Raw genomic sequence first — 26,980 nt, 5'->3', positions numbered from 1 at the left:
CAGTTCAGCGGTACAAAGAACCGACAGAAATCCTCCATCACAATGCATCCGCCCACATGGCCAACATCATCCAGTTCCTGAGTTCACAGAAGTGAAGCTCATGACTCTCTTCAGTTCTGACCTAGCTCCATACAATTATTTTCTGTTCTCGACAGTGAAAAACTGTATGCGTGGAAAAAAGTTTTCCATCTCTGAAGCTGTTATGACTTGTAAAAGTGAACTTACAACCCTTGAAGAAAATGAGTGGCAAGAATGCTTTCAAAAATAATATATGAGAATGCAAAAGTGAACAGTTTATGGCAGTGACTATTTTGTGAAAATGCAACAATCAAAATGATTTAAATAGTTTCGGACTATCTCAAACATTCGTAGTGACTTTTGCATCATTAACATGATACGGAAAGTGATTTGTTGAAAAACACGTAGAACATAATGGGAAAGTACATGATATTTTCGTGACACTAATTTTTAATACATATTGGAAATGCGCAGTTCATCTGCAAGTTTTAAATATCAATAACGCATTTTAAAACACCATGTACTGTCCACAATAACAATTTTACTTTTAGATATAATTTAATTATTTCATACAAATTTTTGCAACAAAAGTTTGATTCCGATTATGAGCTAGCTTTTTACAAACAATGATTTCAAGAACACAAAGAAATGCATACAAACAGTACACACAGACAGAGTCACGAAGTTATACTGCAATTAAGGAGACAATTCCTTGGATAACTTCAGCTTTAAAAGTTCTTATGGACATAGATAGAATTCCAAATATTTATGCCATTATTTCTGACTTTCAAATATGAATTATATTATGACTCATGCTTCTAGTTCCACTGTGTCTGCACATCATCATTAAGCATAACCTGCCTGTTGCTAAACAGATACTAAGATAAAGAGAGAGATGTGCAATTTATATGTAGGACAAATTGACTGAAACATAAGTTTAAATATTTAAAAAAATCTCCTCTAAATATTATTTCGTGTAATGTGAACTTATACTATTCATAACAGTAGTATAGCGAAATGACAGCCATCCAAATCTTGGATTTAAAATATCGGCATCCTAATAAATTCAAATGAACAAAAAAGAAAATGTAAATTAATGTTAGAAAAATAGTTATTTATGTTATATAAAACTTTGAGTAAAATTCACAAAAGAATGTGTAAAGTCTTTCAAAGTTTTTTTTTTTTGTTCTGTATTCATGTAAAGAAAATTTTATTCAGTGAAAATAATTTTAAAAGCATTTGTTTTGGAATCTTATATTTTTTTTGCGATATAAAATTATTTATTGTATTTTCGAAAGATTCAAATTATTTAGCACCATGAATATTGACAACTGACATCTCAAAATAAACCAAGAACTAAGTTCTTAAGTGCTAGTATAATTTAGGGGATCACCTTATATATTTGACCTAGGGCACCAAGGAAGCTTGTTGAAGGTGCTCCTGGGCATCCTGTCTGACAGAACTGATAGTCAGACAAAATTGCAAACAAGAATGAATAAATGGATCAGTCAGTCTGCAGCAATAAACCATAGAGAACAGTGTAAGCGTAAAAGCTCCGACTAGTATAGAGGTCATCGGCCTGCAATAAAATGGTAGCTAAAATGAAGTTATCATAAGAGAAAAATGAAAAAGTGGACACAGCAGGAGGTGAAGAGCAAGTGAATTAGGCAGTGAAATAGTGGAAAACAGTACAGGGATAAACCAGAAGGAAGTAGCACTGAAGAATCAGGTATTACAAAACTTAATATTGGAGGTATAAAACATCAATGTGAAGAGACCTGCAAAATGAGAATAACCAATTAAAAAAGAATATGAGTGATTTTGAATTCAAGATGAGGAACAGGAATCTAATAATTTTTGGTGTAGAAGAAATGGGTCGCGAAAAAGAAGCAGAAATCTTGGAGACAGCATGCAAAATGTGTAAAGTGATATTTAATATAGAAGTGAAGAAAAATCAATGAAACATACACATTAGGAAGAGGCGAAAATAGGCTCATTATAGTAAGTTTTAGGAATAAAAGAATCGAGGAATCCATCTTGAATAATCGAAGACAGCTCAGTGGTTCAAAATTTAGTGTACAAAGAGACTTGTTATTTGAAGTTAAAAATAGAAGGAAACTACTACTCATTTATGAAAGCAGCTAGGGCGAAAGGACTTTTGGCGAAACTGTATGAAGACAAGTTGAAAGTAAATGGCAAATTTTATGATGTGCAGTACTGCTTGGAAAATTAAGATTTGAAATACGAGTAACCACAGGAAGAATGGAAGAACACAATGGGCAGGCTAGAGAGAGGAGAAAGAAGAAGAAAACAGTGTTACAGAAGAAATAGTTAAGCAATTAACAGCTGAAGGCATAAACTCGATCAGCAAAAAGGAAGAGAGTGGTGGAAAAAAATAAGACATCTTCTGGAGCTAGACAACAGATTGTTTCAAAGCATATTTTGGAAATGGGAGAACAGGTTGAAGCATTCAGGAACCTACCTGAGGTTGCTGAACATGGAAGTGCAAACAAGCTCGTAAGCAGAAGCATGGTTGGATGTATACTGCATATGAATTTGCTGAGACTGGCAGTAAGGGTGTCATACTCGAAGGAGAGCAACATAAGGAATACAGGTGCTAGAAAGAAGATTAGTGTGAAAAGAAGAGATTGAATGAGTCAGAAAACGTCATATGGGGGTCTAAGGTGGGTAAAAAGGGTGTGATAAAAAGAGGAAACCAAGATTCAGCAAGTAATAGTGAAAAAGGAAGTACAGGAAAGATGAGTGCAGTAGCAGAAGAAATGGTGATGGAAAAAGTCAGTAATATAGTAAAAGAGAATAACAATAGCAATAAAGACAGAAATATGGTAGAAGTGAACAGTGCAAAAAGGAAAGAACCAGTCATGGGATGTGGTAATGGATGAAATGAGAGAAAGAATGGATATGCTATTAAGGGAGTTACAGTAGATAGTGAATGATGTGAGGGAATAGGTAAATAAGATGAGTGTCTAAAAAAACCTAGTGAAGAGGAATAGTGTTAATATAGAAGTAAAAAAAAAAAAAAGGGAAAATGACAGTTAATAATATGATACAAGAGCAGTAGAATGAACTGATTTGGTATAAGAATCTACATGCAAGTGAAGTGTCATGTGACAAATGATTACTATTTGAGTTATGTCAATTGATAGCTGAGAGCAAAAGTGGTATTAGAATGTAGGGTAGAGATAATTATTGATTAAATTAATAATAATGAGATATAAAGTAGATATGAGGAGAAAAAGAAGTGAAATAGTAGAAAAATATAACGGAAAGTTATGGTGTAATATAAATACATAATGAGAAGGTACACTGTAACAGATATATAGATGCTGTTTGACTAATAAATATATCATATCATATATCAAATGGATCAGAGTAACATAAAGGGGATAGAAATTAAAAGTTATTCGCAACTGTCAAAAAATCTTGAAACAGATCTATGTCTTGTCTTGTATTGTCTGTACCTGGGACTATGCAACCTCTAAGCCAGATGCCTCATTGCATGGTACAGACAGTAAAGGATTGTTAATTATTCTTGCTTTAATTATTTTAAGCTGTTAAGCTGTTGAAATTATATTAAACTGGATTTATATTTAAATGTTTATACAGTTTATTGCTTTCAATTCAGTGTTTCAACATTCAGTAATTGTGATTTCACAAATTAATTAGGGCTGTTGTAGAACATGTACAAATTCTGAGTTTCTCTTCCAGTGGCCACTATACTGAATAGAGTTAATTTTAAATTTTCCAGTATTTTCGAAATGCTAAGCAGTGGTTTTTATATTTTTCTTATCCATAGACCTGTGGCAACCTGCACTCAAAGTTTTTATTCATATGAAACACAAGTACAAGCTTTCAAGGCAATCCATTCTGTCATTCAGAAGCAAACACTTGAGAACATATATTTAAGCTCAATATTACACATATTACCCAATGACCTCTCAAGTTCTCAGCACTAGAAATCAATCAACCAACAATTTCTAAAATCCTCATGTCTCTTGCATCTGACAAAAATTTCTTACAGACATTAAAAAAAAATCAAATTTTTTTTCTTGTCTTTCTTATAACATTATTTGTTTTCTACTTTTATTTTGTATTGCTTTCCCCACCCTCTGTTATATGTTATATATGTACAGAATTAAAATAAAATAAAAACAAGTAAGAGAACTAAGGTAATTTTTCTTCATGTTAGTATACAATTTATTATGTAAAAAGACAACTGTTTGTTGCATACAATTTCAATGAGCATCTCCATTTGCACACACTTCATTGATGATTTCAGTATGTCTGTTCACACTTTATTACTATCACACATCAGTACCTAACAATATTACAGGTAGCCTTTAAAAGAACAGATGCTTCACAGTCAAAATAAAATACAAACTTTAGTGTAATATGTAATTATTAGGGATTAAAAAAAAACGAGAAATTTAACAGACATTATTTTGAATTTATGTCTAATCTGCCTACAGGCATACTTTTAAATGGGACAAATATTTTTACCTTAACAGAATTTGAAAATTCAAGGAAAGTTTTCTGTATATTAATTTTCAGTCTTCACACAATACTGAATGAAAGTGCCAACATATAAGATAAATAGGATTGAAAAGCAAAGTCAATGTGAAAATTTCTATAAATCAAAAAGTCTAAAGAAAATAATTACGAAATAAATTTCACTGACTGTATTATATAAAGACCATATATTGAAGATTATGATTTGTGCACTAAGCAAATTGATTCCTACATAAATAGTTGCATATGGCTGAAGTTATCTGTACTACCAGAGAAAATTAAACAATTTAACGAATATTCCTGAATAGTTCGACAATCTTCATTTTACATATTACAATATGTATATTTCCTTTAAATGAACAAATTAGCATTATATACTAGAAGAACTAAAATATAGTAAATTAAATTGCGTAAGTTTTATCGAAATTCTACATGTTATTAGAGAATGAAGACAAGTTCTTTAATGCCATACAGATCGTGAAAATGTTTTCTTAAATGATACCTCTCTCTTCCCTGGTATTCCAATTTTACCAGCTGTGGCATCAGCCAATGGTAGTGTGTATTATTTGGAAGACTGAATGAGTGCAATTGGTGTATATTTTAGTCATATTGCGAAAATGGACTATAATTTTTTTTACTTTTATTTTTTTCTGTCTGACATATTTTTTAGGTGGTCTTTGTGGAGCAAGTGTTTTACTACAAGTGTTGGAAGTTCTTGTACATGTTTAAGAAATTAGTGTGTGATGAGCTCACAAAATGATTATACCTGTGATTAATAGACAAACTCAGAATTGATAAAGGAAGTAATTATACATCATGTTTTATGTAGGCAAACGCCACTACACATACAAGCAATCATTCAATAACCACAATCTGTGAAGATTTCAGTAATTACATTGCATGTTATGGTTTGTGTCTTTATAGTTCTCCAATTTGAAGTGACATTTACTCATATTTATGAAGTTTGAAGGAAAAGTATATGAGAGTAATCTTCATTTCTGAGACAAGTTAAAAGAAAATATCAAAGAAAAAATTCTTAGCATTTGACGTGATCAATTCCACTGGCTTTAAATAGTATAATTCAAATACTGTACGTAAGATTTGTACATGTAGATGACAATAACTTCAAGCATTTACTGTAAGTAATAGGTACGGTAGACCTACAACTTTACTTTTAATTACAGACGCAAATTACAGTTTATCAGCAGACATCTTACTGCTACAGGTAAGTGTGGCCATGCAAGAAGTGAGACAGTGGCGTTTGTAAAAAAAATTACTCTGAAAATAAACGAGAAAATTAGAGCTTACACTTCTAATATATTACCGAATCTATTGACTCATGTACTATGATGATGTGAAATTACGACAATATTTCTCCATAACTCTATTTCCAACTCTTTTATCTTTTCATAAATGAGAAGAAAAAGTAAAGCAACAGTGAAAGATTTCCTTCTTTGGAAGAATACAATATATTGCAACAGCCTTAGTGAACACAATCTGAAATTTAATCAACTATACTCAAAATCCTTCTAGTATCTTCTTAAAGTGTTCTGTGTAATTTTATTACTTCATCTGTACTTAATGAATTTATAAAGACATGCTGTATCTCGTATCATAAAGTATACAATAAAGCTATGTTAACTCACACGGAAAAATAACTGACACAGTGTTGTTGAAATTTTAACTTAAATATGTAACATACTAATTTATACAATTCTTCGGAAATGAATAGGAAAATATACCCACTTCCAAAGTGTAAATTTAGATGGCTTAAAAACTGAAGTTTGCTTCTTTCACAAAGAATAAAATCACTGTTAGGAACCATCTATATTAGCTTTCTTGCAGCTTTGAGTCAACAGGTCAATTTATCACCTGTAAAGCTAATTTTATAATTATTATTTATTATGAACTCATAAATTTTAGTCTCCAAAGTAAACGCATTTTCAACTAAATAATTTACACTTTATATTAGAGACTGAATTTTAAGAATGGCAATTTTAACCAAATGTTGTACAAGGTGTTCAGAAAGTCATATAATCAAATAATATACATATTACTAATCTCACTTTTACACATACATCACTCATAACAACTAAGTACTATTGAATGAGCATGAATGATCATACTAAGAATTTTATATTACCTCTTTCTGAAAACTATTTGAAATTCGTATCAAGAACAGTAATAGAATACATTATACATTTGGCTTATAGAACACAATTATTCGGGAAAATAGATCATTATTTATATTATTAAATGCCAAGTTAGTTTATAGATTAAATCTGCATAAACTAAGTTAAGAAGAAAGTAGAAAATTATATCAAATAAACAATAAGAATTAAAACAAAGTAAAACGTCGATTTTTGTCACTTTACAGACAGTAGAACTACTGATGAGTATGACATAAAGAAAAAAAAAAAATCTCTCAGATTCAATATCTTTATTTTTCCTCAGCTTTATAATGATAAATTTTGTTACGTAAATAGGCGAGAAAAGAAATGTTCTCGATGGAAAATAGTGAATTACGTTAAAAATAAAAATAATTTCGACACATCGAAATTAAAATCTTTCACAATAATAAACCTATTTAAGACATTCACACAAGACCATACTGTGTTTGTGTGGAGAAAGAACGTACTACACTGTGATGCAAAGATATGACTAGTGTGAAACATTTATATTGCCTACAGCTATTTCTAGTATCAAAATATGTTCACTTACATTTTCATTTGTAAATAATTTAGATTCATGATAATATCTAAGTCAAATAAAATATGAATCATGTGGATATCCTCGGCATCAATATAACATTATAAAAGCATCATATGCTCTACGCAATACCATATATTGCAATTCTCAACTGTCAAACTCTGAGACTTCTGTAAACCTTGCAAGAAGACACATCACTATCTGACGTATTACTGGTCATCTTTTTGTCCCAAGTAAAAACTGTCAACCAGATTTCATTCATTTCTAACAGTAAGATGAAAACACTATAATCATTTAAATAACAAACTCTTTTGCAACACAATCCAATCTCGTAAGAATGAACAAAGGCAGATTCACACATATGCGCAGATGCACATACACACACATTATCCATTGTCCACTTTACCTTTATTGCAACTTTACCACCTACATTATCAAAATTTATTTTTATGGATTAAAGCCTAGCAAATGTTTCCACACAAATTTTAATGAAAATCCATATCAGCTTACATAAATACATGAAGCAACCACACATTAGTTACAATTTCTCTCCACACTACAGTAAAAAAGTGACCCTATATTGATATAAATTCTTCAGGGAAACAGCATCTACTGTAAGATTTATGCAATAATTTCTGATATGACAATATCAGATACATGAAAAATGACCATTAACAAGCAAATTACAGATGGTAGTCTGGCCATCGCTGTTTTGAAATAGTACAAAGAAGTTATATGTTGTAAGAAAGAATAAATTAAGTCAGTTAAATTAATTACAGACACATGTGCACAAGCACGCACATATATACAAATCCCAATTACCAATCATTTTAACTCTTTGCCTCTGTAAATCTCTTTAGTTTTGACATTTAATTCACAAATCTGGTCAAAGACCAGACCTTTTATCATATAAAGTTCTACACACTTGTTCTCACATTACATCAATGGTATACTTCATTATTAATGATTGTATGGAGAGGAAATAGAAAACTTGTCGCTCTGAAGATCTTTCCAAATAAGACATTGCTTTCAGTGAATGGTTTAGCAAGATCTTAAAAGCATAAATGCAAAAAAATTTCTAGATGAATTAAAGAGACATGTAAGACCAAGTTCTACAGACCATGAAATAAATACTGAAACACGATACATTACACAATATTTTAACATCACATTTCACTAATATTAAATCCTACACTTGCCCCTACTGAATTACAAATGGCACTAAATTTAAAAAAAGATGAATGTAAGAAAATTTAATGTAAATAATGTAAATGGAATTGATGACAAGTAAAATGAGAAAAGAGGAAGAAGAGACAGGGCATGAGAAGAAAGGAGGAATAGCTAGAAAACAAAGTAAAAAATAAATAGACGAAAAATATGTGCAATAGAAGTAGAATTAATATCTTTGTATTTTTATATAACATGTTTTATAATTATGGCTATTACAATATTTTTAGTGGGGCAAAGAGTTAAAATATTGCACCTACTACCAACTGTAACAGAATCGGCATTATGAAAAGAATATGTCCCATTGGAAAGACAGATAAAATAGTAGCTGAGCACACAACACAAATGTGGAGCAGTTACAAAAAATATTTAGCTGTGTAAGTGAGAGTACAGTTTTCATTTATCTGCCACAACTGTGGACTCAATTTGATCATCGAGTAGCCAGCAGAAGTTAAAGTCTCAGCATCAGTGTCACTCCTTTCTTAGAGAGAAAAAAAGTAAAAGGAAGGAAGTGTAATTCTTTTACATATATAAATTAAAATTATAAAAGTACAGTAGTCTCGATTATCTAACCCACCATATTTTTAAATTTGTTTTCTTGATTCTCAGGGAGAGAATCAACAATGTGCGCTAGTTAGGTGACAGAAATAAACTCACAACAGATAAGAGTGAACCCTATAATATAGTATTTTCTCACTACTATAGCACATTTTGAATGTGTTTAGTTGAGCTTCTGTTTAAATTTTCTTCAATATCTGTTAAACTACATGAGTACGCACTATATAAGATACAGAATTTCATGGCACCTGGAGGCATGTGAGAAATGCTATTACAACCAATTGCTTATGTAAGTACTGTCGTTTAGTTACCCATATAGTATTGGCTACCCCAACAACAATTTTTTTTGATACTTCCACTAACAAAATTCTGTAGTGATATGCACTTCAGACCAATACATTCCAAAACACTTATGTTCATTGATCCTGTCAATCAGTTCAAGTTCCATATTTTACAATATATAGTTCCCAAGAAAATTGTGTTACAGAATCGAGTCATATTGAAACAATATTTTACGACCTTTATATATATTTTTATTTTTCTAATATGGGGCTGTATTTGCTTAGTCTTATTTTATTTCCTACTCTCCTCAAGCAAACAGCTAATAATAATCAGTTAACTTTCAGATTTGGTTAAGTGTGGGTATTGTAGATTGAATAACTCTTTAGCCTATTGAATGTTTGCGAGTTTATATATGTGTGCTGCTGTTTCCAAGTGTTCATAATGCTTCCTGAACTGAATACAAGTGGTAACCATGGCAAGAGGATGATCTTTCACTTCTCCGAAATCTGGGACTTAACAATTGCTGTGCGTGTGCATGCGTGCCTCTGTGCATATGTACAGTTTCAAGGAGAGAAAGGACTGGCTCAGTACAAGTTAGAAGTGTGTTGTTATTTAGATCTCCTGGAAAACGACAATGTTGGACGACTTTTTGAAAGATATTAATTATATGGAATTATAGATCAGTTTGTCATAAACATGTTTGTTGACAGTGATAGTGATGTTGAAAATGATAAATTGACTTAAGACAGTGATTATACACTAGCTGTTATCCTGTATATGTAATTCAGTTGGATAGAGACCTTGCAATTTAGTGAGACGACTATATTATCAAGGTAAGAATAAAATAAAACTTAACACACCAGGAAGAGCTCTTGTAATTCTATTTCTGATAGTAATATGCAGGACTTATCACCCACCATTTTACGCACATGTATGCTAAATATTGCAACAGCACACTCAACCTTTACTGATCATTGTCATGTGCCATCAAATAACCTGCATAATATAAACGTGTCTGCTAAACAGTAACAAAAACATTGCTCTCAATGAAAGAAAAAGTGACGGTTTTGTACATTTGTTTCATAGCTAATAATATAACAATTTCCGAAAAAATTCAAGTAGGTAGTATGGTTCTTGAATATTTAGAACTTTTTTTATTTGGCTTACCTTCTGTGCCAGTTAGGCCACATAATCAAGACTGTACTGTATTACAAATAGCATTATAATGAATATGTGCTGCTTTGGTTCATTCTTTTACTTTGGTTTATGCATTCTGAATGTTTAGCAAATGTAGTTTAAAAATTGTGAAGAAAAAAAGTTTTACAACACACCAAAGATGTCAAGAAATAAGCTAAGAGCAACTAATTCTAGTTAAGAAATATTAACAGTTATTTCAAAAGATAAGACAAAATTATAAATGAATTGAAATATACACTATCTGGGGGCACGTCCTTTCCCAATAAAATATACACAACAGTACGATAATCAAGAATGAAACAAAACTGTGAAGATATATTCATCTTTCTTCATGCCTGCTTAAATTTACCACCCTCAGCTGTCCTGTTCCTGTTCTTGCTCAGTCAGCTCATGGTAGCGAGCAAACATCATCTTCTTTACACAGTCCTTATATGTTTCGCCTGGTAGTGCACCAAATGTCCCACCTTTGGCACCCAGACCAGCTGTACTAACACGATGTTCTGCCTGGATGATGGAAGTTCGACCTTGGTTAGATTTGCCTAAACCCATCCCCTCTTGCCAACCCATTTTTTGCAACAATTTGTTACCAACATTATCTGACCCAATCCCAGCTTTTGTTGGTTCCTCATAAGATATAGAAACAACTTCTTCTCTTGTCTTGAGATACTTCTCTTTCAGATGATTTGGATGAGGCTGATTTGGCTCCCCAAACTTCTGACGTCTCTCCTTGGCTCGATCTCTATACCTCTTATTCCTCTGCTGAGGATCATGAGGATCCAAACCTCGGATGCGATACCAACTTTCCAAGTTCTGTTTATGCAGGTCTGACAACTGTTGATGTCTCACAAGTGACTCCTTAGTAGGAAACTGTCGCTTGCACAACAGACAAGCGAGTTTAGCCCAATTTGTATGCTGTTTGTCCTCCTGTACCACGTCTTCTATCTCTTCATCACTCTCACTACCTCCACCATATGCTGCAACCAACCCACATGCACTCCCCCCACCACTAGTATTTCCACCCCATCCAACACTATTATTCCCTTGCTGTGATGGTGACTCTGCTTGTTTTTCTTCTGATTCACCAAAGGGCAGAGTCTGGACATCCAGAGCTGGACGCTCTTTCCTCTCTAGAACTGCATAACCAGCATCAGCGGCACCAACAGATTTTGAAGATGGAAGTATAGAAGAATCCAATGCTAAATTCTGACGAGCATTATCCTTCTTTTGGTTCAATGTCTTGGCCCATCTTTCCATGTCTTTAGCTATCTTCTTAGCTACTTTTACTTTGTCTTGCCTGTCCTTCTCTTTAACTTTCTTTCCTTCCTCCTTGTTGGAAACAGAATCATCTGAGCACACAGGAGCAGGGAGATATGCTTGCTTCTCAGCATCCCAGTATAAAAACTGCTGCGTCTGTGGATTGTAGTAGTACTGTGAACTCGCATCGTAGTACAGTCCAGTCTGGGGATCATAGTAGTAACCTGATGTTTCATCATACTGGTATGTGCTAACATCAGGTACATTACATTTCTGACCACCAGAACCAGACTGAGAGCCTTGCACTGATGGATTCTGTGCCTTCATGTGTGTCATCTTCAACACATCATCGCTCTTGAGCAACTGAGGATCTTCAATCTGTTTCTTTATCTCTTTAGCAGCTTGTACCTGCTGGATTGCAGACTGGGCTACAGCTGCAGCTGCATTCACACTATCTGCCTGTGATTGTGAAGGCAATGTGATGGAGCTGCCCTGTGAGATCTGGTTGTGATAATACTGGCGGTAGTATTGTTGATAGGCAGTGTACTCGGCTGGCGACGTTGCATACAGAGATGCACAGTAGTCAGCCAAGCGAGGCACATCCTCCAGACTATATTGAGTGAGGTCTGCACTTCCAGTGTGGCGAAGGTGGCTATACTGTGCTACTGGGTCCATTTCCCCCCCTGCTATTGCTAGAGCTGCAGCTGCAGCTGTAGTAGCATTACTACTTACTCCACTTGTTATGCCAGGAAGGTCGTGCTGAATTTTGCAGTAAGATACCAGGACTTTCTTACCATCCACAATTGGAGGTGTTGCAGTTAGGGCACTATGCATGTACATAGCATCCATGACATGGTTCATCTCCAAATAGCAAACTCCTCTTGAAGTGTTGGTGAGGGAATCCTGTCCAATGCGGATGCTACGGATTGGAACAGACGAAATTGACTTGATGGCTTGCAACACAGAATCTTCAGTAGACAGAACATCCAATCCTCTTAGAAGAACAGTTGGTGTGGGATGCACACTCACTTCTGCACTGCCTTCCCCACCTTCAGATTCTCGCCGCGAGGCATGACATTTAAAACAAGCATCCCTTCTTTTAAAATTATGAGCACCACATTTAATGCAGTGCCAGTCCTGACTAGATTTCATAGATGTTCTGTCTACCTGAGAGTCTTTTGGAATGCTAAACTGCATAACAGCTCGATAGTGATCATACAACATCAGCACACCCTGCTTCATCTCCATCCACTGAGAGGCTTCTTGAAGAGTGTTGAACTCGACAAATGCAAAGCCTCTAGATGCTCCCGTATCCTTCTTCCTTATAAGACGTATGTCTTTTGGCATGAGTCCACATTTCAATATGTCCTGCCGAATATCATTCTCTGTAATGTGCTGTGCCAAGCCCCTGATCATGATGGTATTGTTGGGTGCTTGGTTTTTATAACTGTCGCCATATCGGCTTTCCCCTGAAGTATTACGTATCATGTGCTCTACACTTTCTGCATTTTCTGCATTGTCGTCGTCATATCCATTCCAAGTACTTTCCTTCTTATCCCAGCCCTTGTCAGTCCAATTGTGCACTCTGTCTTGATGTTTGGAATCTCTTCCATCTTTTGAACATTTTGAGTCTCGCCCACCACCTCTAGAATCTTTTGCAGATTCTGAATAGTCTCTATCCCTAACACCATCATTTAGTCTAGAACGAGGCTCCCGTCCTTCTCTTCCACCTTCTCTAGAATCCTTTGCATCCCTGTCTCTGGAATGATCTCTCGACCTATTCAGATCCCTGTCACGAAAGTCTCTTTGACGACTGCTATGGCCTCTTCTGTCTGAATCATCCCTGTACAATCGCTTGTCAATATCTGAATATCTCTTGTGATCATTTCTCTGCTGCCTTGCCTTGTTACTATCATAACTGTATCTATCTCTGCAGTCATTTTCAACATCATCATCCTCTCGGAAAGGGCTGCCTTCAAGGTATCGATCATCATCCTTGTATCTATAATCCTCTTTAAACCGATTTGGTTTCGCATCTCTGTCTCTGCTTAGCCTTCTAGTCCAATCTCTATCAGCTTGTCGATCATACGAATCTGCCATGTGGTATCCATCATTGTATAACTCTTCATCAAGGGGATTCATAAACGGTCTATTCCTCCAGTCAGAGGACATTTGTTTTGATCGTCCTGAATACATTGTTGCACCATGATCCATCACATTTAATAATTTCACTTTTCATACTGAAGTACTCGTCATGGTGATACCATACCAGCACAGTTTTTGTATCTACGCCATTATGTTTTCTTATTTTAAACAAATTAATAAACATTCATTGTCTTACATTCAAATCACCGAAAGTTCAGGAGTAACTGGAGATGTAATTTAAATAATCACTCACTCCTTTCAACAAGATCTCAGTCTAGAGCTTCCACTGAGTTGTCTTTGTGTATCTCACTCATTTACACACGCACAAAAGATCTGATCCTCCTTTCTACAATTCTTGGATCTGAAAAAAAAATGTATATTATATAAATAAAAATAATAAAAGAAAGATTGAAAACTCACATGACATAGCAAAGAAAGGGCAGGTTGGTTAGAGTCCAATGCTGAACACTCGACAATGAAGTCACTGTCATTGATAGTTCATGAGTTAATTAAAAACTCCTTTTACTTGTGTAGAACGTACATGTATATCTTCGGTATCATTACACAAAAGATTGCAGTTTCTTTCCGTCAGGAGGCCACAAAAATCTGTCACCAAATGTTGAGAATAAAATAATGGAGAAAATATACATAGAATTTCACCTTTATAGAGAGATCTTTTTGCATGCAGTAAATTTACTTTACAGGCCCGTTTGCATTACTTCTCCACATCGTTGAGTGAGCAGATGCATCGGAGCGGAGCTCTGATGGTTATAGTAGAGAAGGCACATTCCCTACGTGATATGTTATGAAGGAAGTTTCAATACCATAAGATGAAAAATGGAGAAGAGTGTGCAACAGGAAAAAGTACGTGAGAATAGCCAAATAATAGAAAGTGTAAAAAAATAATAGAGGACAAAGAAAGAAAACTGTAATTTTGCAGAGTTCGAACAACTGAAGAGGATAATCAACGATTATGAAAACAGGATTTAGTATTACACAAGTCAGTTAAATATTTAGGTGTAATCCTAGATAAAACCAATTCCCTCATTATGTAATAACAATTAGCCAGGCAGGACTAAATGAGGCTAGTATCCTTGTAAGAGAATTATTTAAGAGAATCCTGCGCCTACAGTTGTAAACACTGAAGATGTGATCTCTGTCAGTACACTTACAATATAACTCTGTATTACAACTTCCCCTTCCAGATTTGGACAAGACCCTTATGAAAAGAGAAGAGGCAAAAATTGGCATTTATTACTATCTGGAGAGGAAGGAGAGTAATTATGCTTGGGGAAAAGATGTGTTTTATGTATTAACACAAAACAAAACGTAATATGTGGCATAACTATTAAAATAAAGAAAAGATTATGTTCTTCATTTCATATTCTACTAGACGAAAATATCACAATCGTAATTCTACATGAACTTGGAAGGATATGAACACAGGTCTCCAAAGTCGATATTCTATCCATTGAACCAACAGTATGACAAAACAAAAGTGAACTGCTAATATTCGAAGTTTGTTAAAAAGTAAACCGAGTTTACAGAACTATAATTAAAAATTCGTACAACACAACGAAAAGTGCTGCCAGGTTTTGGGTGCCTGTCCTTTCAGCGAGACACTGCAGAACTCTAGACATCACAGAATCAGGTCCATGATTGCCGAAGCCTTGAGGAAGAAAAGTCTCACTGTACATGAAGAAGTCCATGGCATCTCTCAAGAGGGATCCTGTCGGTGAATTGACATGCTTGCCATTCCACCAGGCTCTACATCTGCCTACATTATTGACCGGACAGTCAGGTTCGAGGCACAGGAACAACAGCCTGCTGAAGTCCACGCAGAAAAATGCAGAATTTATGAGCCCACAGAAATATCATTTCACTTCCATTGAAGTAGTTGGGCTAATGATTGGCGCTAGGGGCACAATATCTCGCCTCTTTGTCAGTTTCTGCAAGAAGTTCCAGCTGAACAATGACTTCATTTGTGATGTTTCCCTTACTGCTATCAGAGGATCACTTGCCATTTTAAAATACCACCTGTACTTTGTTTCCTAAAAAGGATGAACTTTTGTTTGAACGTCTAATCTGTTTGTTTACTATGTTTAGGCCTATTATATGTATGCTATTATCTTTCCACTTCTCTTTCGTGGTCTGTTTTGTTTTCATTCTGTGTTTGTTATGCTTTGTCCAATGAGGTCGTCCCGTTATTGGGAAAGCTGAAAGAGTGTCTTTCTAATATATAGAAAAGGCACCTCACCAAAATACCCAGAAATGTTCACTGTGTGAGATATGAAGCATATGAGCAACTACTGAACACAAGTAAAGCTTTCCATTACAAAACAAATATATGTTAATGGAAGTAAAATTAAGAATATGCTAATTATTATTTGTGGTCCAGTGGTTCCCATGCTTACTTCTAGATCTCACTATTGTGGATTCAAATCTAGCCAAGGGTGAAGGATTTTTCAGTGAAAAGTTTCTCAATATGATTTACACTGCAAGAAAATAAAGCTAGAATTTCTGTCACACTTTGTTTATAGCATGTACAAGAATCTGACGACAATAAGCAAAATTATTGCTGTAAGTAACATGGATCGTCTACTATATAGCTTTTACTGCCAGGGCAGATGACTTTGTTGGCCACCTCAGTGATTGTGCCTACTGGTGTAGAAAGTAGAAATGATGTGAAAATAAGTTAGATACCTATTTCATTTTATCTATTTAATTATACTGGCGGAGTTAAGGCCATTGGGCCTTCTCTTACACTCCAGGTCACAAGCAGTGAAATTTAACAAAGTGAAAAGGACAAAATAATAACAAAATTGACACAATACAAATTGTAAATACCATAAGCCCAATAGAAAAAAGTAAAATACGAATCTAAAGATGGAATATAACAAAAGCAATTCAATTAGTACAAACAGTTAAAAGGGAAAACGTAAAGAATAATATAACAAATGAAACGTAATAAGATAATAAATTCATCTGACAATCAAGAAAGTATGGTGTTGGGAGGGGGGAAATATATATATATATATATATGAAGAGTCCACTGCAAAAAGGGGATATGTCGAACTTATTTCATTTTGCAGGAAATTAGATTTAAACTTGACATTCTCCCTTTTTGTATTGTATACCAATTCGTCAACATGATGTAGATCTAGAACTATCATCTTTCTTGGAGTGCAACAAAGTGTATTGTATTCTACTCCCTTTGATCTATAGTACTGAACTTTCATCTCATTTTTCACAAATTTACGACATTTCCCCTTTTTGCAGTAGACTTTTCATATGTATAATTTACAAAACTATCGCAGAAAAAAAAGGCTAGTTATTAGTTATTTTCATTATAATCCTACTATCATATATTATGAATTCCGTCTTGAAGGTGGCTTTAATTCAGAAACGAAATTTAACCAGACTAACAGAATTCCAGATAAGTCTTCAAAGTATAGCTTACTGTAAGAGAGAAATAAAGCTGGACCTCATAAAATAAAAATTTACAACATTTAACCAATTAATACCAGTATTATCCTTAACAGCCTTTGTATCATCCACTATAGTTCCTGTTTTCTGGTGCAGGTGACTCTGTTGATTAATCACCACTACTAATACTTTCTGGTACACGAAAGTAGAAAAATGTTCAATACAGTAGAACCTCTATATCTATGCTGATGAAAGGAATGGACTGAACAGTTAATAGAAAAAAACGGATAATTCGTGCCATAAAAGATTTTCATAAATTAAGCACATAATACTTAGGCCTACAATTTCGTAATTCCCTTCGTGATCTTGTGTTTAACATGCTAGGTAATGGATCAGTTCACTGTTGTCAACAGGTTTTAAGGGCCAATGAAATGTGATGGTTGTCTGTGAAAAGACAGGAATAGCAGGGATCTCGTGTTGTAGATTTACATACTCTTACTTTGTATACTTTATCCTTGTCTTTTATTAAATCGCGCACAATTGTAACATCAATTCCAATTCTGATATGAGATGAACTACAGCTTCTCTTTTCCCAAACCTCTGAAATATTTGCACTTTTTTTTAAATATATTTTTTTAATACTTAGCACAACATGTATTCTTTTGATACCCGTGGAAGACACTTTGCATAGAAGTTAAACAGTACAGCCACTCGAACAGCAAGAATAAGGACTGAATAGTGCATGGGTTTGCAATTCTGTGGAAGTTCCTGGAGTCACTGCTTTGCGAGTAGGTAGTGACTATTTTATAAGCTGGGAAAACACTCCCCGATTCTGTTTCTGGGATAGAAAGACAGTCAGATAATCCGCCAATCAGTTAATAGAGTGACAATCGAAGTTCTAATCATCATAGTTGCCTGCTGTAATTTCATCTTACAGATGACCTCACAACTCTGACAGAGTAATAGAATTCGTGGAAGATTTTAGATCCCACCTGTACACAATAATACCAATAAAACATATACAGGTAGTTCTCAACTTGTAACAATTCGCATTTACAACAGCTCCACAAAGTTATACTATGGTTATTTAAATTCATTAAATAACAGTTATTTATGGTAATTTTATATATTATTATAAAAGTATTTGAACATGTGTAACTTAGTAATATGTACTATATATCTGACTTCTGATATACTATGCACTGTATAAACATTTTCAACTTTCGATCAACTTGACTTATGCTTTCGGAATGCAAATTCGTCGTAAGTTGGAGACTATTTTATAAACCAGACTGTGAATCCAGATCTGATATGATTGTTCTTTTCAAAATAATCTCATGTAAATATGTAAAGTAATTTATAATTCTTGCATTCCACATCTTATGCAAAGTTCTACTTATTGTACAAAACTGCTACTTGCCATACTCTTTTCTTCATTGAACATAGCTCCTTGATCTGCACTATTTCTTTTCCTTCTTCTTTCCTCTTCCACAGATATTTAGACAGGATTGGCCTTTAGTGCCTTGTCTATTTCTTCATTGTTCATTATAGATAAGTGACGCAGTGTATAAAGCAATTGATCACGAGCATTTCCAGCAAAACAATTTGCAAGAAATGCAGGAAACCCTCTGTAGTCATCACCCATTGTATAAAGTGGCACACGGAATGTGCCCAGTGTCTGAAATAATAATAATAATAATAATAATAATAATAATAATAATAACAACAACAACAACAACAACAACAACTCTGCTATTAAATAGAAAACAGAGATAGAGCCATGTCATGCAACAAGTCTGATACTGTAAGGAAGATAATAATAAATATTAGAATTCCAACAGAAACGTCATATAAAATGCTCGGATTTTAATAAAAAAGATTTGATAATTGGACCATAAGACTTTTAAAATATTAGTATGGTTGGTGGTTGGTTCTCATGGCATTCATTTTAGTTTCTAATATTGTTTGTTGTTTACTCTCGTTCTTTCCTCAAACACACTCATATATCTACTCCTTTGATGCTTTTCAATTTGTAGGCTATGCAAGATTATCAATTCAATGTAATGTTTATTTTAGTATTCAGTCTAAATGACTTATCATAGTTTTAAAAACATCAACAACACTTACAAATGTAAATATTCATTGAATGTTAAGGATAAACTAATGTTCTAACGTTTTTGCCCTTGGGCAATTTCACTGATTTTAGACACAAACTCAACTCCGAAATATCAGTCTGTATAATTTATTGCTTCACATATAAGCCCAATGTTCGAATTAAAATAATGGATTCCACCATGAACGGCTTAACCTCCCAAGAAAATCATCTAGATGTTGGCTCATTATGAAGCTTAATATTGTTTAATAAGAATTACAGATTTTATTATGTTGTATTAATAATGACACTAAGTAAAACATACGATCAATAGTAACATATAGTTTTAAATAACAATCAATTTTATTGTAAGATAATGTTATACAATTTTAATACATTTCAATTTTGTAACTTAATTTGAATTCCATGGTTGTTTGTTTATTACAATTGAGATGATGATAACCATTCCCAAACCATTATTCAATCATTTGATTACACACATGATTTTTAAATATGTTAGATATGCAGCTCTCGAGGACATTTATTGTGGCTCTTGGAATAATTTTACTTTCATTACATTTACATCTAAATTCTAAGTATAAATATATCTTTATTGAAATTATACAAAACTTTGGATATCCCTGTATTATTCCTAACAGTGCAGTGCAGTAGCGCATGTGTTCAACAATGTAATGTATTAAATTTCTATATTCAGCCTTACTGGTTTTGATGAGGTGTATTTTTGTTTGGCAGACTGTATTTGTTCATTGTCGTCGGAAGCTTTCAAAATGAAATATACGTTTTTCTTAGTTTCTATGAACAAGCAACTGAATACTCGATTACTGTTATACTCCTATGCAGCTGAACAGTTAATTGATAGTGGTAAGTTTATTGCAGTGCAGTGTTTAATAATGGTTGGTGCTTTTCGAAAGGAAAAAAAAAAAAAAAAAAACTGGAAGAGGAAGGAAGAGTTTTTCAAGATAGTTGGGAACATGATTTTTTTCTTCATACCTGCTAAACAGAAGGCAGTGTCATGTGTTTATTATGTCATGACATAGTTCAAGGTTATAAACGATTTAATCTTAATAGCCATTATAATACTGTGCATGCAAATTTTGACAGCAAGTGTCCTAAAGATTCTAATTGAGAGCAGAAAAACTAAATACATTAAAAATGACAGCAGCTGTAACTAGGTTGTCAATTTTTAGCCCTGAGATTAGAAATCTCAAAAATGAACTTATTGATTTCCAGCAGGATTCAGAGCTAGAAGGTATTTTTCAAGAGAAACGAAAAACAAATTCAATTTTAGACTTTTGGAATACAGTTCCAGAAAACCAGTTCGAAAACTTGGTGTCATGTGCATATAAAATGTTGTGTCTGTTTGGATCAACATATACTTGTAAAATGACTTTCAGCAAGATAAAGTTCATCAAGGGTAAACATAGATCTCGTCCCACCAATGATAACTTGGAAAACCTGCTGAGGATATGTTACAAATCAACCATCTCGTAATGACAAAATTGTGCAGGAGAGTAGCAGAGTTCGACCTTCAACTTCACAGCAGTAGTCTACATAACTGTAAGTTATCTTAAAATTATATAATAATAATAATGATGATAATGATAATAATAATAATAATAATAATATAAAACAGTTAATTATTATAATATAAAAATCAATGACAGTAATCAGTAATGAATGTTTTTATCCATAAATGGTAATAAGGCTTGTGTTACCAAGTTTGAGTACTGTGAAATTTGGTGCGGCTCTCTGACAGATACTGTTTCTTATATTTGGGTCTCTTGTAATTTCTAGTGAGTACCACTGCTTAAGAGGAAGTCGTCACCCTGTTCACTGTACTGCTGAATTAACTCATGGCAAATATTATGATGGTGTGATTTTCGTTTCCCCTAAAAGCAAACAAAGCAACCATCATCCACAAATTCTTCTGTAGCACAGCTTCTCCAACGAAGTTTGGATGGTATTATGACTTACACCAATCTTGGTAGTCATTTCTCGAACAATTACAAAGCAATTCCCTTTGATAAACGTGTCAAGTTTCTTCTTGTTGTCTTCTGTCAAAGCTGTTTACAGATGGCCAGAGTGGGGGTTGGTAAAAATATCTGCATTACAGGCTTTAAAATGCTGCATCCATCTTCGACACTAACAACACTCAAGATGATCCCTAAGCTCTCTATAATAATCTACGAATTTCTGGATGTGAAATGTTCTCTTTCACGAGAAATTCTATGGCAGTGCATTGTCAAAATGAGACACAGTAGTCAGTCATCTTTTCAACTATTATTGTGGGACTTCCAGCAAGCCTAACGCCTTTCTGTTAGTTTCAATGGTTCAAAACAGATTCATTATATATCCTATTCAGCACAATAATGTTTCTCGCCATTTCCGCAAATCCAAAGAGCGAAAAGTTTGGTTACCAATATCTAAAAATCATATATTAATGTTATAATTTAGTTGCTGTCAAAGCTCTTCCAAAAATGAAAAAAAGATTTTGAGGTTATGGGTACACGAAAAAATGTCTGATTTGCACAGGCTGGAAACTGACAAATCTTCTCCAATACCGCACTGTAACACTCAAGTACAGCAAACTCTCGATTACCTGGGTTAATAGGATAATGAAAGGATAAACAAAAATATACGGATAATCGAAAACATATAATTTGATCAGAAATTGACACAATTTATTTGCATTTTTTCGGCTATTTTTCTTTCCTGAATCACAGCATACAAAACAGGAATTAATAGCATTCGTGACCAAGTTCTTAAATTACTTGTATGTGCTGGTGGTGAATGAAGATTCAAGAATGCATTAATATCAACAGGTTACCATTTCCTCTAACTATACAATAAACTGTAACTCTCACTGAGAAAACGTTTTAGAACAAGCATAGGGCACAGAATGTGAAAAAAGGAATGAAACTACATGGAAAATACATCATCATACTCTACTATCATTTAGTATGTTTGTAAAATTTCGAGAGAACCAAAATATATGGTTTACATTACCTCTGTTCCAAAATCATGGGCTTTAACTGCTTCTTCTTCAATAACTTTCAAGACATCAATGGGAAGTTCAAGGGCATAGAAATGTAGCAGCAATTTCTTACTTGGGCACCAATGAGTTACAACATAATTCTCTTCCTTAACTGGGTACTTCACCACATCAACATTCATCTCCTCAACCAGTTCCCTGTTCAGTCCTGGAAGAACATCTTCACCCTCATCTATCAGGCCACCAGGAAAGCCAATGAGTCCATCAAATCGCATTTGCATCTGCAAAATATATATAGCCTATATATAATATATGGGACATAGTTAAAGATAATCGAGAAAAACGGATAATCCAATTATCCATTTTAATGGACTTAAATCTATCTGGCGCAATTTAAGATGCTTTAGAGAAAACCTATTTTTCTGAATTTTCCTGCTATTAATTTTCTTTTTATATCCATTTTAAGTTCTCTAATTACCAATAAATATTCGAGTAAGGGGAGCAAAATGAAATTTTTATGATAATCCAAAGTGAGTGAAAGTATTTAAACTTGGCACAAAAACGAACAGAGGTTCGTGATTGTAGTTTCAGAAAGTAGAAACAGTAGTTGAGTCATTACTGTATACCACTTAAAAAGGTAAGTTTTTTATGGTGACAGATAATCCGCAGAATGGTTAATTGAAGTTCTAATTTATATATATATATATATATATATATATATATATATATATATAGACACATACAACACTCTCACGAAAAATTACATAATTGAAAAGTTTATTTAAAAAAGTGCTGTTAATAAGCATATCTGAGTAGCCTCTTTGTCAGGCAATTGAAAACATTTTTTTCACACAGTTCTAAAGGGAAATCACTTTTCCTCAACCACTCTAGAGAAATCGAATTAAGATAAGACTGTGGAATCTTAAGGACTGCAACTTTCTTGGGCATTCCTAAAGTTCTGGGTACTCTATTGATTAAAATGCTTAGAAATAGCAGTTGTATCACAAAATTCGATGCACAGTACATTTATAATAGTTGAATGAAAAATGTAAAATGTGAAAATTCTACTTTTATTAACAAAAAAAAAAGTTTTATTTTTTTTATGCAGACAATGTATATAGAGAGAATTGTCATCATGAGTTGATGTAACTATTCTGGACTGCAAACATGCTGCATATAGCTTAAGGCTTAACGGCTGCAATGAAACATAGACATGTGGTACTGCCTAATCAGATTCTCATGGCTCCCACTATAACATGAACACTGGAGTTTGGGAATAAATATTGTATTATAAAATTCTGTACCTTACTCAGGTGTTAAAGAATTAATTTCTGAACACCCGTAAAATAAAAAAAAAGAAAAAGCATTTAGTTCAAAATGTTCCTTTTGCACAATTATTATAAACTATAAACAGTTGTGTCACATATGACAGAGCATGCAAAATGTACTTGCAACAGAAAGAACCTTATCATTTCTTAAGGCTTGTAGACAAGTACTGTTATCAACACAGTAGCCAAAACAGAAGTGTCACAGATAGCCCAGCTTACGAACTTATGCAACACATGCTAAAACAAGAGCACTATTGATGAAGGATTCTTTGGGCTGAGAGGACATGATCTACTGGCAGTGTTGCATCCAGACATTCCGTCTACAGCTATGATAGACATCTTCAGTTGTGAGCCACGTGTGGAAGCAACTGCCCCTAGTACACAAGGAGATCACTTTGCCCACGTGTGCCTCGACAATGAAGATGTCTACCATAGCTGTCTTAATGCAACACCACCAGTAGACCACAGTCTCTCAGCCCAAAGAATCCTTTATCTATAGACACCAGCTGTGAAAGCCTATACTGTTTCGAATCTCTTATTCCAAGACACACGAATGTAAGAAAAAAAAACAACAAAATGATTGCATTTACTCACAGTTCTGATATGTGTGAGAGAGTTGGTCATTGCTGGACTTTCATTTGACTGAATATTTGTGTATTAAATACAACATGTCATTGAGTAAAGCAAGTAAGTAGGCCTAGTAGTGACAAAAGTGTGACAAAATTTCATTTTTTTACATAGCCACATTATATTAAGTATATACATTATTTTACATTTGAACAACAGAAAAAGAAACAAATTTGACTTTCAAAATGTCAGGTTTTAAATGCACAAGCATGGGTGTGAACCAATCACCAATGTCCACACCAATTATGTTGAAAAGCAAGACAAAGTCAAATCAACAGCAAGGCTACTTCAATTTTTCTGATATCCAGAAAACATAAATGTACCAAAGAGGACGACAAACTTAGATGACTCTGAGAAAGACATAGCATATAGATATAACAGTTTTTATTTTTTTATTTTATGATTGTGGCACATTTCCACTTGCCATTTTATCGAACAAAATTTTTTACAAAGGCTCCACTGCTTACACTTGCAGAATACTTACTTTAGGCTACAAATACAAGATGATTACTGTCAAAACTAATTTATGGAAAGGAGTGGCAATGTTGCGTTAAGGTTAAAATTCCTTCCAAGAATGCACGAAATTGTAGATCAGTTTCTTGTAACAGTAGACCAGTATTTTATTCAGACACTGGGTTGCCTACACTCCCGTATATATTCCAAAATTTCCCCTACTTGGTCATATAGCCTATATTTTTTACAGTCTCTTGGCTGAAGATAAAAAAAAGTAAAGAAATACTGTACTTTGCTGTTTGAGAATTATTAGGTACCGGTATTCCAAAGCGAAACAGAACATTTTTTTTTTATTTTCCCCATATGATCCTTGTAGCTGAGAAAGGTAAGCACAGTCTATGTAAACAATATACAACAGTTATCAGCAGCTCGAATACCAGGCTCCGTGAAATTAATGCAAGCATAACTTGTGTTTCATTTTCAGTGTAACTTAAGTTACTTGTCTGATTTGAGGAAAAACGGGGGAGAAATACACGAAGGAATAGGAGAGAGACTAAGAAAGGAGAGTAAAAAAGCAAACAAAATTTTTCACGCTTTACGAGAATCTTTGAGGGCAAGAACGGCACACTGGAACGCTACGACATTAATCCTAGTAGAAGTTTATTCGCTATGAATTAGATTCACTTTACAACACTTAGCACTATCGAATTTCGGTATCGAAACATTAAGAATGAACCAAAATCAACTACTTTCCCGAATGATATTTTTACTACACTGTTAGGTACAGAAATTGTCGAAACTTAGATCTCGGTACACACCACACATGGGAGTGACATCTGATTTGTGTTGCGTTATTTTATGATGAAATGAAAATTGAGATATGGTATAACTTTACAATTATAGGCCCTACATAGGTAAGGGCTATATCTGGAAAATAAATAACCAAGTTTTCGTACGGTCAAGGATCAATGATAGGTTAGATCTGGTTTGTTCCGGCTTTTAGTATGCCTTTCATATATGCTTTTTGATAGCTAGGCAAATAAACTGATTTACTCTAGAATGAATAAAGGAATGTTTTACCGCGTAGTGCAACATAATGGTAGCAAGTTACCACTGGGTTACGGAGTTACGGGATGATTTCGTATTAAAATGTTTGAGAAAACCATCAGTTGGGTATTCTAAGAAACGAAGGCATTTGTGACGGGTTGGGCGAGTTTGTAGCTTTCGCAGTAATCACATCGTGTCTTTAAGAGTTCTGTGCTACAATTTTGAGGTTATTTTCAATTATGTAAGTATATTTTTTCTCTCATATGTTGTGCGGTGCGGGATTGAAGAGTCACCTATAACCCACAAATTTTGCCCCATCACACTTTAACATAAAATGTCAAATACTTAAAATCTTCACTACAACTGTGACCATTATATCTATATCAATTTGTCAAGGTCTTCTGAAATCTCAAACTTACACAATAATATCAAAAGCACAAAATTCTCTTATGCTTACCAATATCACAGCCCTGGCACTATATATACCAAATATTCTCTCATTTGTTCTGGAATAAATCATACAATGTCCAGCATGTGTACTTCCGCAATACTGAGGCTGATCCAAATCTTCCTTGGCTATCACTATGTAGTTGGTACAAGCTCTTCCAAAATGTTCTGTATCCGCTAAATGCCCCCACGATCTATCACCGGTGTTTGCCATGTCACTGTTTAGATATAACAATTTTTAGCCCTTCATTAGTACAATGTTTACAATAAAACCTAAATTACGCATTACATATCACAGACAGTTATAAATTTTATACGATTAAAAGATATATTAGATTACACAAAAATCCTTGAACTAATATTTCCCACGTCCTCACTTCATCAGGGTGCACAACAAAATATTCAAATACTATCTCGCAGGTGCTTTAGGACATATCATATATGGAATTATTATTGTAATTTGGAAACACTCTACTCTGTCAATCAGTCAATAATTAAAACACATACAGATAAATTCGTGTTCAAATACAACAGTATACAAATCATGCATTGTGTAATATTCTGCTTTCCGTAACGTTGCCAACACTGCCTGTTAATAAACAATTTACGAGTGGAATGCGCAATGTG

The 26,980-nt window shown here is 33.9% G+C and overlaps 2 protein-coding genes across 3 annotated transcripts; both read right to left on the bottom strand.

Moving 5' to 3' along the window:
- Nucleotides 1-4,204: 4,204 nt before the first annotated feature.
- On the bottom strand, nucleotides 4,205-13,989 carry LOC138714886 (RNA-binding protein 5-like). The gene has a single exon (XM_069847127.1). The coding sequence runs from the start codon at nucleotides 13,987-13,989 to the stop codon at nucleotides 10,876-10,878; it is 3,114 nt and encodes a 1,037-aa protein (XP_069703228.1). The 3' UTR covers nucleotides 4,205-10,875.
- Nucleotides 13,990-14,142: 153 nt separating this feature from the next.
- On the bottom strand, nucleotides 14,143-26,918 carry LOC138714890 (U8 snoRNA-decapping enzyme-like). 2 transcript variants are annotated; one of them, XR_011336102.1, is made up of 5 exons: nucleotides 26,893-26,918; nucleotides 26,364-26,571; nucleotides 22,466-22,732; nucleotides 18,767-19,024; nucleotides 14,143-14,281 (listed from the first exon to the last, which is right to left on the bottom strand). XR_011336102.1 is itself a non-coding variant. In XM_069847133.1 (4 exons), the coding sequence occupies exons 1-4, from the start codon at nucleotides 26,901-26,903 to the stop codon at nucleotides 18,845-18,847; spliced, it is 666 nt and encodes a 221-aa protein (XP_069703234.1). In that variant the 5' UTR covers nucleotides 26,904-26,918; the 3' UTR covers nucleotides 16,627-18,844. The 2 variants fall into 2 exon arrangements, 1 of the variants encoding a protein (XP_069703234.1); XM_069847133.1 differs by lacking the exon at nucleotides 14,143-14,281 and having other exon boundaries at nucleotides 16,627-19,024.
- Between the last annotated feature and the right edge of the window lie 62 nt (nucleotides 26,919-26,980).

This window comes from Periplaneta americana, chromosome 15, assembly GCF_040183065.1.
Source record: "Periplaneta americana isolate PAMFEO1 chromosome 15, P.americana_PAMFEO1_priV1, whole genome shotgun sequence".
Classification (NCBI taxonomy): Eukaryota; Metazoa; Arthropoda; class Insecta; order Blattodea; family Blattidae; genus Periplaneta; species Periplaneta americana.
Note: the sequence above shows the minus strand (reverse complement) of the source record. Positions and strands in the feature narration are given on the sequence as shown.